Source organism: Myotis myotis, unplaced genomic scaffold (genome assembly GCF_014108235.1).
Source record: "Myotis myotis isolate mMyoMyo1 unplaced genomic scaffold, mMyoMyo1.p scaffold_m19_p_18, whole genome shotgun sequence".
NCBI lineage: Eukaryota > Metazoa > Chordata > Mammalia > Chiroptera > Vespertilionidae > Myotis > Myotis myotis.
The window spans coordinates 18372964-18386561 of record NW_023416322.1 but is presented as its reverse complement, the minus strand read 5'-3'; the positions used below and the strand labels follow the sequence as shown (position 1 = coordinate 18386561).

General features: G+C 47.9%; 1 protein-coding gene across 6 annotated transcripts in view; it reads left to right on the top strand.

The window, feature by feature from the left end:
* Positions 1–10875, top strand: part of RGL1 (ral guanine nucleotide dissociation stimulator like 1) — a 215798-nt gene extending 204923 nt beyond the window's left edge. For 5 of the 6 annotated variants that reach the window (XM_036342704.1, XM_036342703.1, XM_036342705.1 and 2 more), the window contains 3 exons: positions 733–987; positions 5873–5987; positions 8335–10866. In XM_036342704.1, the coding sequence (XP_036198597.1) occupies positions 733–987; positions 5873–5987; positions 8335–8522 (558 nt within the window). In that variant the 3' untranslated portion in view covers positions 8523–10866. Of the gene's footprint in view, positions 1–732; positions 988–5872; positions 5988–8334 lie in introns of all 6 variants that reach the window. The other variant, XR_004973218.1, reaches the window with a different exon arrangement.
* Positions 10876–13598: the final 2723 nt, after the last annotated feature.

Below are 13598 nucleotides of genomic sequence, written 5' to 3'. Positions count from 1 at the left end.
GGTGATGGGTACTATGTTCAGTCACTGCGCCATCACCAGCTGCAGACTGGGCCCTGGCTATGCGATGGCTATGCCGTGGCTCTGTGAACCTGACCACGGGCACCAGGGAACTTGGGAGCATGTCCAGGTGGTACTGTCACCAGTTTTCTCTCTGGCCTCAGGCTCCTCAGCAGTAGAAAGGGAATGGGCCGGGTAACCTCCAGAGGCCTTTTTAGGACTAATAGTTCATGTAGGGCAGTAAAATGTACTCCTCCTCTTAGAATCTCCTAAAAATATGTTCATTTCTCTCCTGATACGCAATCTGATGGCGAAGTGGAGTCAGGATGGAAATGCATGTCGGGCATCATTCCTGCTCAGGGCAAATGGGGCTGGAAAAACCTTTCCTCTGCCCTGTCAGGTTTTCTGACTTCCTGTGGGAGCCCCTATTGCCTCCAGCTTCTGGTATCTGCTGCCACCTGCTGGTTAACGTCCTTAAGAGCAGCTGCTAAGGGGGAATGAGAGCGCCCCCTGGCCTCACACAGATGCAGAGCGATCAGGTCAAGTACTGAGTCACTGACAGGCATCTGCCCAGGAGGTGCTCACACAGAGACAAGACACACGTGTGCTGTGGGCTGTGTGGAGGAAAGAGCGGAAATGTACTAGTCTCAACAACTGGGCTCTGAGAATTGTGAAGCGCACTGTCGGCCAAGATTCTAATGCTCCATTTGCTTTGGGGTGTGTTTACTCTTCCAGCTCTCCGAGTCGTCCTCGTCGTGCTCCTCCATCCATTCCATGGACACAAATTCCTCAGGGATGTCGTCCTTAATCAACCCCCTTTCCTCCCCTCCGACCTGCAACAACAACCCCAAGATCCACAAGCGCTCCGTCTCCGTGACCTCCATTACCTCGACTGTGCTGCCTCCCGTTTACAACCAGCAGAACGAAGACACCTGCATAATCCGCATCAGCGTAGAGGACAACAACGGCAACATGTACAAGAGCATCATGGTGAGGTGCCCAGGCCCACACCCCAAAATATGTGCCAGTAGCATATACATACATGTTCACAGAAAATGAGTATGTGCCAAAGGATCAGTTCCTAGACCTCCCTGGGCATACACCAATGATGCATATCTATAATAATAAAAGGGTAATATGCTAATTAGACCAGACATCCTTCCAGATGAAGCTAGGGCTGCGAGGGAAGCCCGGGTCCCCGGTGTCTGCCAGCGGCTGGAGGGAAACCCGGGTCCCGGGTGCCAGAGGGAAGCTGGTGCCAGCAGCCGGGGCAAGGAAGGCCTACTCTTTTTCTTTTTTTTAAATATTTTATTGATTGTTTACAGAGAGGAAGGGAGAGGGATAGAGAGTTAGAAACATCGATGAGAGAGAAACATCGATCAGCTGCCTCCTGCACACCCCCTACTGGGGATGTGCCCGCAACCAAGGTATATGCCCTTGACCAGAATCGAACCTGGGACCCTTGAGTTCGCAGGCCGACACTCTGTCCACTGAGCCAAACCGGTTAGGGCAGGAAGGCCTACTCTTGCGCGACTTTTGTGCATCAGGCCTCTAATATCTAAATATCTACTTTCTCACAGTGCGTATAGGATGATTTTTACATCTTAAAATTTGCTAAGGTTTATTCCCCGGGTCAGTGCCATCCTTTCCAGAAATGTCTACTTGGATGCCAGGGAGACCGCTGCTGCACACCTTCTTGGGAGTCTTCCTGGGGGTTCCATGTCTGGGTGCTAATTGAGTGGCCATGCAGTCTTAGCAATGTCCTCCATGGCGGTGAATTTTTCTTTCAGTTATTTGGAATTAAACTTAGTAAAGTGGATGATCACTTTACTGGAAACACAGTGTGAGTCCACGAGGAACTGTTTAAGATAAATGAGACCGACCTTCTTGAGGCTCTCATATAGACTGTGTATTTTTGAGCACAGTCCCAAAAGCACTTTGAATGAAGGCAGTCTTTTTGGAACACAGAGCCTCTCCTGGTGTGTATGTGTGTCAGGTCTGGTGTGTTTATCACAAGAATAGACTCTATAGGAAATATCGCAGATGGAAAAGCAGATCTCCTTTGCTATGAAATCCCTCAATACATCCTATATCTCAGCTTCATCACTTGTCTTCTCTGAGGGCATTTTGAGTGCTCACAAGCTCAGCTCTGAATATAACAAGGGATACGGAGCCAACTATCTTTTAACATTCTAAAGAAAAGCTTTACTAAGGCATTCATTGAATCAACAGTGTTTATTGAACTTGGTTGTGTACCAGTCGTTGGACAAGGATTTGAGGATATGGAGATGAATGAGACATTTTTGTCTTTGAGGAACTTACAATCAAATGGGAGATAGTAAAACATTATTCAAAATGTCTTAACCACTCTAAGAGAGATGAGATTAGATCATAAAAGGCCCCAGGCCCACATGAAGGAGTTTGTGATAGTCCCACAGGCAATAGGGTCTTATTGAAGGCTCTTAAGTCACAATCAGATTTATTCATTAAAGAAGTAACTGGGATTGTAGAGTCTTGATGCTGGGGTACAGGGGCGGGACCGAGGTGGGGAAGCAAGTTTGGAAGCTGCCATCATATTCCATGTGGGAGACGATGAGGGCTTGGATGATGGTCATGTGATTGGAGACGATATGAATTTTAAAAATATTTTTATGAGGTAGAGTTGTAGAATCCATTCATTCATTTCTCAGCTTTTGGTTACTCTTGTGGGAATGGGGAAGAGGGAGGACTCAGGCTCTCCAGGCAGCTTGGTGACTGGTGGTCCTGTCAAGTGAGGAATGAACTACTGGAGGAGGAGGTTTGGGAGCATTGAAATTGGAAGTACTGGTAGGCTATCCAGATGGCACTGTCTAGTATAGCCGTGGGCAAACTACGGCCCGCGGGCCGGATCCGGCCCGTTTGAAATGAATAAAACTAAAAAAAAAAAAAGACTGTACCCTTTTATGTAATGATGTTTACTTTGAATTTATATTAGTTCACACAAACACTCCATCCATGCTTTTGTTCCGGCCCTCCGGTCCAGTTTAAGAGCCCATTGTGGCCCTCGAGTCAAAAAGTTTGCCCACCCCTGGTCTAGTAGTTGGTCAGAGATACGGGTTGGTACTGGAGTCGAATACTGGGAGCCATGCAGCCCTGCCGGGTGGATGTGTCGTGGGAGAGAGAGTGTAGCCTGAGACAGAACTTTCAGTAGTAAGGGAGGGCTGGTCCGGGAGCCTCGCTGGGAAGGTAGGAGAACTGCCAGGAAGGCCCGGTCGTCATGTTACTGTGTTTTCAGCAGCTTATCCACATGCCTACCAGAGAAGTGAGTTTCCCCTCAGCAAATCTAGGGTGTCTCTGAACTAAAAAGAACTAAGAAGTGATACATACAACACTGCGAATGAATCTCTAAAACATCATTTTGAGCCAAAGAAAAAGACACAGATTACATCCTCTAGGAGTCTGTTCTTTCACAAACAGGCTACACAACCTGTGGTGTTAGAAAACTAACCTCAGGGAAGGGACACAGGGAATTAAGTCCCTATTTCAGGTGCATGGAGGTGACACCCACGCATCATTGCACATGGCTTCGTTCAGTGGAGTAGCCACTAGCTATGGGTAGAAATTAAACATTTGAAATGGGAATAGTGTAAAATGGACACCAGATTAAAAATATACATATATATTTATGTATATATATATTATTGATTTTAGAGAGGAAGGGAGTGAGAGAGATAGAAACATCAATGATGAGAGAGAATCATTGACCAGATGCCTCCTGCATGCCCCCTACTGGGAATCGAGCCCACAACCTGGGTATGTGCCCTCACCAGGAATTGAACCGTGACCTCCTGGTTCATAGGTCAATGCTCAACCGCTAAGCCACACTGGTCAGGCTAGACACCAGATTTTGAAGACTTAGTACAAAAACAGAATGTAAACTATCTCCTTAACAATTTTTATATTGATTATATGCTGAAATAATACTTTGAGTGTATTGGATTAAATAATATATTATTTAAATGAATTTTTCTTTTAAGCCACTTTTTTTTAATGGGGCTCCTAGATATTTAAAATTACAAATGTGGCTCATTATGTATAACTACTGGATGGTGCTGGTTCAATACATCGGCATGCAGCTGCGTGACTGAGCTGCTAATACTAATTGTGATCCTCCGTTTCCCTCCGTAGTTTTTATGGTACAAAGTCTTAATCACTCAAGGAAAGCCCTTGCCTATCCCATCTTCTTTCGGACTCACCTGGGGAAGATTAAGGTGAAGAAGATAAGGGTAGCCTGGCTGTAGGTTTCAAGGTGACAACCGTCTTTGTCCAACATGCCATCCTCATGTGGTGTCCTCTCTCCTTGGGCTTCATGCTCCTCCTCCACTGGGACTTAGCTGTGGCAGCATTTCCTTCAGACCATCCAGCAGCATATTTTCCTCCTGTAAGCTTTTGTGTACACTTACTTCTCCTTGGAAATGGAGATGCCAGATGTTTTGGTAACGGACAAATGTGCAAGGTCTCTGTCACCTCCAAGGACCCCGTTGTAGGGCCTGTTGTTTATTGAGTCGCAGATACCAGCTGCTGCCCTCACTAGAGGGAGACATCTGGGCCCTGCCGTCCTTGGGCTCACAATGACACCGTTTTCTGGAGGACTTTAGACGTCGTTGTTTGTTTTGTTTTTGTGGTTGTCTCTCCTTTTACCTCCTGGTGAGAACAGCTTTTATTTTTAAGTAAGAATAATTTGTGTTTCCATTTGCTTTCTGTCATATTTAAAGAAATCACTCAAGGGATGGTACATGAGTCAGCCCTCTGTGTGCAGACTGGCCATTTCTGAGCACCCTGCAAACGGGCGGCTAATGGGCAGAGATAAAGGGGACAAAGTCAGAATTGGTGGTGAGGGGAACCTTTACTTACACTTAAACAAGTGCTAGATTTATTATTTTTAAACATTTAGAAACTGACTTTTATTGGAATATGATTTACAAACAATTATAATCACAGATCTTGTGTTTAGTTCTTTGAATTGTGAGAACTCTCTATTCTATTCTCTATTTCTGTCTGTGTCTATGTCCATGTCTATGACTATGTATGTGACCACCACCCCAAGTCTAGATAAAGAATCTTTTTTCATCCTTTCAAAAATTCCTTTGTGCCCTTTCCTGTCAATCCCCTCTTAACCTGGTTAAAGTTAAGGTTAATTGAAGTTAGTTTTCTAACACCACAGGCTAGTTGACTCCTGCAGCATGTAATCTGCTGTGTCTGGTTACTTTGGCTCAACGTGATGTAGAGATTCATCCCCCGTGTTACCTTAGTGTTCTATTGGGAACATAAGATCATTTCTTTATCCATTCCCTAAAGTCCTGTTGAAGGAGATTCAGGTTGATTCCAGTTTTTAGCTAGTATGAGTAAATCTGCTATGAACGTTTGTGTACATGTCCTCTTGTGGACATATGTTTTCATTTCTCTTGGTGATACCTGGGAGTAGGATTGCTGGGTCATAGGGCCACTGTGCTTTTTGAAATGGTCGGTGTGCAGAACAGGCCATTTCTGACCCACAGGTTGTAACTGGTGCCATAGCAGCAACTCAGCAGATAAGGATCATTTTGGTGGAACCTCAACTATTGTGAGGGAGATAAGCAAGACATGCGTTCTCTCTGTTAATAGGAGGGACACTGTGACTCAGGGAGGAGGTGACTGAGAGTAGAGGGCCCATCATCCCTTGTCTGCTAAGGCTGGAGCCAGGACGAGAGCCCAGGAGTTCTGGCTGTTGGTCCTGTTCTCACTCCCCTGGGCCATTTCTCCTGGAAAGGACAAGACAGCAAGAATAAGGGGGCCGGAGAACTCTTTCAGGAGACAGGAGGCTAAGTACTCTGCACACCACTTCGTTGTCTTTCAGCTGACAAGCCAGGATAAGACTCCCGCTGTGATCCAGAGGGCAATGCTGAAGCACAACCTGGACGCGGACCCGGCTGAGGAGTACGAGCTGGTGCAGGTCATCTCGGAGGACAAAGGTGGGCGCAAGCTCCTTCTCCCGCCTCCTCACGCAGGTTGCCCCAGTTTAGAAGAAAGAAAATGGGTACCGTGTCTTTAAAAAATTGAATCAGTGGGGTTTTTAATTGTGCATAGGTGGAGTTGCGTGAGGAACCTTGCCATCACCTCTCTTGTAGAATTAAGTGTCTCAGGCTACCCACCCCCTCCCCAACCCTGTTATTTGCTGAGCATTCCTGCTACCCATTCTTTGTAAACTTCTCATCTTCTGTCAGGAGGTGGGGATAGTTGGGGGTTCTGTTGGGTCTTTGCAGATGGCCACACATCTCCTTTACCCAATAATGTGTGTCTAAGTTGTGTGTGAACCTGAAATGTAGCAGTTTCTGTAATCATTTATCATTGTTTCAGTTAATCATTTATGAGAAGTTATAAGTTTGTCTTTCAGTTTACCTTTTTTTAAAAAAAGATTTTTCATTGATTTTTTAGAGAGAGAGGGAGAGAGAGAAACGTCGATGTGAGAGTGAAATATTGATCGGCTGCCTCCCGCACGCCCCTCCCCAGGGATCAAGCCTACAACAAGGGCATGTAACCTGAACAGGAATTGAACTGGCAACCCTTCGGCGCATGGGACGACTCCCAACTGAGCCATTATCTTTATTCATGTTTGACCTTCAAGTAGCAAAAGCTTCTAACACCCGCATCTAAGGGTCTTTCGCTCACATTTCTTGAAACAAAAAATTGGTGAACTATGACATACTTCAATATGCCTAGAACCCATTATTTAAAAAAATTCCTTTTATGAAAACTCTGGGCAAACAATCACCCTGAATGTGTCTGTCTGCTCATTTGAATTGGGGTTGTAAGTCCGGAGGAGCAGCAGATATGGCTGACAGACCCCACGCTGACCTGTGCGAGTGTCTTCAGCCCCTGGAAGGCAAAGGAGAATTCTACAGGCCGGGGTGTGGGAAGGGAGCAGCTGGTCATACTCCATTTGACCAACCAGTCACCCAGGGCTGTACCTTGGACCCAGAGGAGAATGGCACAAGTTAGTAGTACCTATTCTTAGAGATGAAAGACTAAAGCTCATGGAAAATTCTTTCTCAGCTACTTCTTAGAAATGTTCTCACTCATTCAGCTGTAAGATACGGTTTAATGTACTTTCAGTTAAAATTCTAAGCCTCAAAAGTGGTCTCTTGAGTTCTACCATGTTACCAACAGAACCAGCACTAAGGCGAGGCCGGTGGGTCTGAAAATCCAGGAATCCCACCGTGCAGGCTGGGCCCAGCTTTGTTCACCGCTGTGCGGTCTTGGTCCGGCTGCTTGATCTCCCGAGGCCTTGGTCCTTGGGAATACGTGGGCAGGAGATTGGAAACACTTTAAGGGAGTTTTTCTTCATGAAACATTTGTGCAACATGCACCTGAGTCGCCCAGAACCTGATTGTGCCAGTCTTGCTGTGGAGTCTCCGTGTTTGAAGTTCACACGGGTTGACTTAGCCCAGACCCACAATCAGATGCCTCCCCGTCCACTGCCATGAAGCTACACTTGCACAGTTTACCTTTTGTATTCCTGCTTGGTTTCTTTAGACACCCATTGCCTCTGAGTGCTAAATAGTATAAACCTTCTTTTAAAAAGAAAAAGCAATTAAAATAACTTTGCTGGATAATTTCATATCACACTTGGAATAATCCTTGTTCAGAAATTGCAGCTGTGTAGTTGGGAATCATTGAAATAGACAACAGCTTACATGTTACCAGATATACACTGTCCTATATGATGCTGTTTAATATTAAAATCCAAGCACTTGATGAAGCAGGACCTCACAAGGAATACAGTACTGGTTGGATTAGGGATTGCTTCAAAAAATGTTTTGATAGTCCAGCAAAAAAGAGTTCTGGAAAACACTGTAGAGTTTATACTTCCTCCCTCCCCGCTACCCCATGTCATTAGATCCTCTCAGTCTCAAGAAAAGCTGCATATTGGAGTAGTAAATAGACTACAGGAGGAGTGAGGCCTGGGTTCTGGTCCCGGTCCTCATGTTTACTGAGTTATGATCTTGGGAATGTCGTTTAACTCCACCTGGGCTCTGTCTCCTGTAGAACCTTCCTCCAGTTAAAACATTCTGCACTTGAACATTTAGCTCATGGGTTGAATTTCTAAGCCCCTATTTGCACTTAGTTTTTTAAAATTGGGATTAAGAAGTTGTGAGAACCTCTTTTCTTGGGGGGAGGAGGTCATTGTCTGGTTCAATGCACATTCCCAAGGCTGAGGGCCATAGTCCCAGCCTGTTTCTGGGCAAACTCTGCCTCGGCCACTGTCGGTCCTGGGCTGACCTGCGCAAGCTGACTGCCTCTCTCACTCCTCTGTTTTAGAACTCGTGATTCCAGACTCGGCAAACGTCTTCTACGCCATGAACAGCCAAGTGAACTTTGACTTCATTTTACGCAAAAAGAACTCCACGGAAGACCCAGTGAAACTGCGGAGCCGGACGAGCTTGACCTTGCCCAGGACAGCTAAACGGGGCTGCTGGAGCAACAGACACAGCAAAATCACCCTCTGAAGGGAGGGACCACCGGCCCCTTGCTTGCCCACGGCAGAGAGGGGCTAAGGACAGGCCGTGGTGAGTGCAGCTACCATCCAGTGTTAGAGGATCATTGGTGAAGCCAACAGCTATTTATTGAGTACCTGCGGTGTGATAGGCACCGTGGGGAGATCGGAGATGAATCTGAAATGAAAAGAATGGATGATTCACTGATCCTCTTTGACCAATTTGAGACTGAAGTGCAAAATTACCCACATTTATAAATACATATGACACATATTTGGTATGTATGTGTGTATGTGAGAATACATGAGGGACTTAGAGAGGATATTCTGGACTGTGGAGAAACAAATTTGCACAATGGCCTGGGGAGTTGAGGTCACTTTTTACAGGGAAATAGAAGGAACCGAGAACCCAGTTTCCTACCTGCCAAGTAAGTGGATCCAGTCCCAGGAATGCAGAGTAGTCCTCGTGCCAGTATTATGAGGAGCCCACACCGTTTTACAGGGAGAGGAGGGCTTTCCCAATTAAGTGCCACCGGAAGAGAACAGCTGCAGAGGCTGCGGCGCCATGGGTTCCATGAGAGGCCTCTTGGGAAAGGGTTTGGATGAGCCCGTGGCTTCCCCCGCCGGCCTCTGCCTTCATCCCGTCTCCTCGGCCCCAGGGAGGCAGGGAGGCCCAACCGACCCACTAGTCCAGCGTCAAGACACTTCTGGAATCAACGTGAGCCTGTTTTGGTGTCATGTTTACCCTTAACTCGCACATCACAGTCATCACTGCGCAAGTAGCTGTGTTCTTTGGTAACTGGCGGGCCTTTTCCCGTTGCCTTTTGCATGGAAAGCTCTGTGTCTGGAGCCTTTTGCATCTGGGTGGTGGCACCTCCACATGATGTGCAATTTGTTCCTCAGGTGTAGAATGTTCTACTGCGTTAGACTCTCATTTGATCATTTTGAGCCTGTGAAAGATTTCTAAGCAGCGACTGCGCCGTTAGCAGCCCCTGGGAAGGTGTTCCCTGCTGGCAGCTGTGTCCTGTTCTACGTTTAACTTGTAGCATTAAGTGCCTCCTCTTGGGGAGAGAAGCGGGCTGCATGTGTCACCTAAAGCATTTCTAAAGAGGTACATTCTTCCACATGGAATCAATGAGGTTTTTGTTTTTTGTTTTTTTAGGTCCCCACTCTTGCTATCACAGCGTTCCTGCTAAGTGACTTTTTTTTTTTTTTTTTTGTCTCTAGTAACACCATCAACCTCTCCCTTCCAAATCTGAGCTGTGCTGGGGTTTGAACTAAAAAGCCATATTTGAGGTGTTGACGTGTAAGAAGCACTTTCAGAATGTTGTCCTTTTCAAAAAAAAATTTCTCAAAATACCAGATTTCATTCCAAAAATAAAGAGAACGAAACCTCACATGAAGTGTAGATTGTAGTACGGAACTTCATTTTTTTTCCTAATCCTGTAAGATGGCTCCCAAAGGTTATGTAAGATTTATGCTACGTAAATGGCTATGAAATATGCAAGAAACACCAGAAAAAGTGTAGCGACGGGGGCAGTGGACCAAAGAATGAGCCGGGAAGGCGTCACCATTCCTCTAGACCAGCGGTTCTCAACCTGTGGGTCGTGACCCCTTGGGGGGGGGGTCGAACAACCCTTTCACAGGGGTCGCCTAAGACCATTGGAAAACACATGTATAATTACATATTGTTTTTGTGATTAATCACTATGATTTCCTTATGTTCAATTTGTAACAATAAAATTGGGGGTCACCACAACATGAGGAACTGTATTAAAGGGTCGCAGCATTAGGAAGGTTGAGAACCACCGCTCTAGACCTTCCTACGAGACCAGTCCATGCATCACAAGGACCGACCGGGTTCCAGCTGATCGAAAGCACTTTCTTCTGATTGCGAGGCTCGTCCCATCGTGCCCCTGTGCTGGGAGGAGATGGCCAGGGTGCTGGACAGCATGGACACGAGTCAACGCAGCCTCCGCCTGGATTTCTTGGTCTGGAGGTCAAAGAGGAAGTAGAGAACTGCCGGCCTCGTTTCGAGTGCAGCTACCGGGACACGTGTGCCCATGTGCTCGTCCTGTGTATTTATACTGTACATGTAGAGTCTAGATTTATATACTGCAACGTACAAATATATTTTCCTTTTTTAAAAGACCATGAAATTCCAAGTAGATAAAACGTAGCCTCATTTATTTAATGCCACTTGAAATGTCTTAAACTTGTTTCCTGGTGGACAGCCGGGTCATGCCTTCAGCTGCTCGCATGCTTGTCTCTCCGCATCTCCAGCGTCTGTCTGTTTACCTTTTGGTTAAACTAATAAACTGGTTGGGACTTGGTTGGCATGTGCTGCCGGCCCCAGAGGGATTGTATCTGGAGTATCACTGAGGCGGGGGCCGGGTCCCAGATGTGTCAGTAGGCTCTCTGGATGCCCACTCGGGCTCGGTGCGGGGAGCAGAGGGAAAAGCAGCGGCAGAGTCCGGAGGGACCCTCTCTCCTGGCCACATCCCAAACCCGGCACGTCCGGTTTGGGGCAAGAGTGACAAGAAAGTGCAGTCAGATGGGGTGCCTTGCTGCTAGCTTGTTCTTCCTGGGAGCCATGCTGTGGGGGACACTTTTTCTAACCTGGAACTTCAGGTTAGGCTCCAGGTCAGTACCTGGCCTGCTGCTGACAGCCGATCCCTAGTCCGCACTTGCGACCACCTGAGTAATCCTCGAAACCCGAGGGCTCCGTGGGAGGTCTTCCCGAAAGGCAACCGTGCCAGGGCCGGCTTCGCTCACCAGCTGCACATGATTGTCATCCCGTCATATTTCCAAAAAGTTCCCAGAATCATTTTCTGGTTTTTAAAAATATATTTTTATTGATTTCAGAGAGAAAGGAAGAGGGAGAGATAGAAACATCAATGATGAGAATCATTGACCAGCTGCCTCCTGCACACCCCACACTGGGGATCGAGCCCACAACCTGGGCATGTGCCCTGACCTGGAATCGAACTGAACTGTGACCTCCTGGTTCATAGGTCAACACTCAACCACCGAGTCATGCCAGCCGGGCCCCAGATTTATTTCCCAGTGAATTCTTACATGGTTCCAAGTCATCCAATTTTCTGGGCCCTTCTGTTATTTGGGGAGAGAGCCAACTAGGTGTTTTAATAATTGACAATACGAGTTGGGGCAAGAAGGAAAAGGGATTTCTATCTCTGGCACCAGGTGACCACTTTTCCAAGACCATTCTAGAAAACAGGTTCCCTTGGTTTGCCTCTGTCTGGAAACTTGACTTGGAGACTCTCTGCCTGAAAGAATAATGTCTCAAAATTTCCCTTTCTGGAGCCAGGCAGCATAGGAGCACTAGGAGCCTGCAGCCCGGGTTTCCGTGGTACCCAGAAGGCTCCTGGAGGCCATCTCTTTTTCTGCAGATGCTGCTGCAACGGCTGTGGTCACATCCGCATCACAGTTCCACTATGAGATGTTCCTTCCATCGTGTTTAGCACTGCCGGTTCCCTAGAATCTCCTCTTAAATGAAATACTCCTGGAAGGGAGGCACTAGGTGGGCTGAGGTGGGAAACCCTGATAGCTCAGTAATTTACGAGCGTTACTGTCCATGGTGCCCTGGCGCCCTGGCGTGATGCACCAGGCGGTTCTAAGGGTGGCCAAGGGTCCAGCAGCGTCCTCCTTGCAGTTCTGCCACCTCAGGTCTCTGCTGGCAGAGAGAACTCCGAACTGTCCCTCACGGCCTTAGGGCACAGCGGCACTGTCACTTCCATCCACAGTCCTAGGGTCAGTCCCTGGGGCCAGTCTAAGTGCAGGGGAGGCGGGAAATGAGAGAGAACCCTGAGAGGAGTCCGCGAACCTCGCCATCCCCGCCACCAAGGCGTTCTGTCTTCTGAGTGGGGTGCGCAAGTGCGTGTTCCCACCATCGTCAAAAAAGTGGAGGAGGTGGCAGGGAGGGCCGGAGAGGGAGGCTGCCCGGAGCCAACTAAGGGTTGAAGACAGACAGCTGCTCAAGGAGGAGAAAATGCCAGAAAGAAACGTGATCGACAGCCTTACAGGATTTCTTTTCATTGGTCAGCATGCAGTCAGCACCAATTTACTTGCTTGTAATGTTCCTGCCTTGACTAAACTAGGAGCTCTTTACGGACGTAGTTGAAAACAAGTCTGATAAATGGAAACTGTTTGCACGTGACCCAGGAGATCAAGTAGAAGCCAGGCAAGCCTAACCATTTTAGCCTCAGAATTTGAAGGCCCCTTCTTGGTGTGGTTTCTCAATGTCTCTACCCAGAAAACTGCGTGGAAGCAGCTCACTTAGCGGTTGGTGAAACCCAGCGTGTTAACATTTTGTGGAGTCAGGAGGCATCTCAGACATGAAGTGCCCGCCTCCTGTTACAGAGGCGGCTGGGCCCAGAGCAATGAAGGCGCTGCCCAAGGTTGGGGGCGGAGCTCTGGATTATCGGCCCCACTGTGTGCGTGGCCCCACTGTGTGCGTGTCCGGTGGGCGGGCGCTGGATCCAGGAGGTTTCCCTGAGGGACACGCGCCAACACTTGGACAAGCTGGACAGGATGCCTGGGGTTCTCTCCACCCCCAGCCCCCCGACCGCGTGAACGCACACCATCCGGGTTCGATGGGCAAGCGGTTGGTTCTTCCTCTCCGAGGAAGGCTGTGCTGCTGGTCAGAGCACTGCTCCCTGTTCTCCTGAGCACGGTTCCATCTCACAGGTGAGGAAACGGGGCCGTGAAAGTCGGGATTCCTGTGCGTTAGGTCCCCCGCTGGGATTTGAACCCATTTCTGATGCCTGAACTTGGCCGTCCCATGGGGTGGGGTGCGTGCTGGCGGGGGGGTCTCCTGTGAGAAGCACCAGCTGCGGGAGGATGTAATGGGGGGGGGGTGTGTGTGTGTGTGACAGGCAGGGCTGCCTTGGAGAGAGCTGGGACGTCCCTTTCAGCCCCTGGAAGCCAAAGAATTCATGTCGTTCCCACCATTGTTTCATCCCAAGGCAGCACTGTGTGCCACAGTTCCAATTTCTTCCGTAAGGGGGACCAGAAAATCAAGTGGGGAAAGGATGCAGTGAATGATTTTAAACTGTTTCTGGTTTGCTCA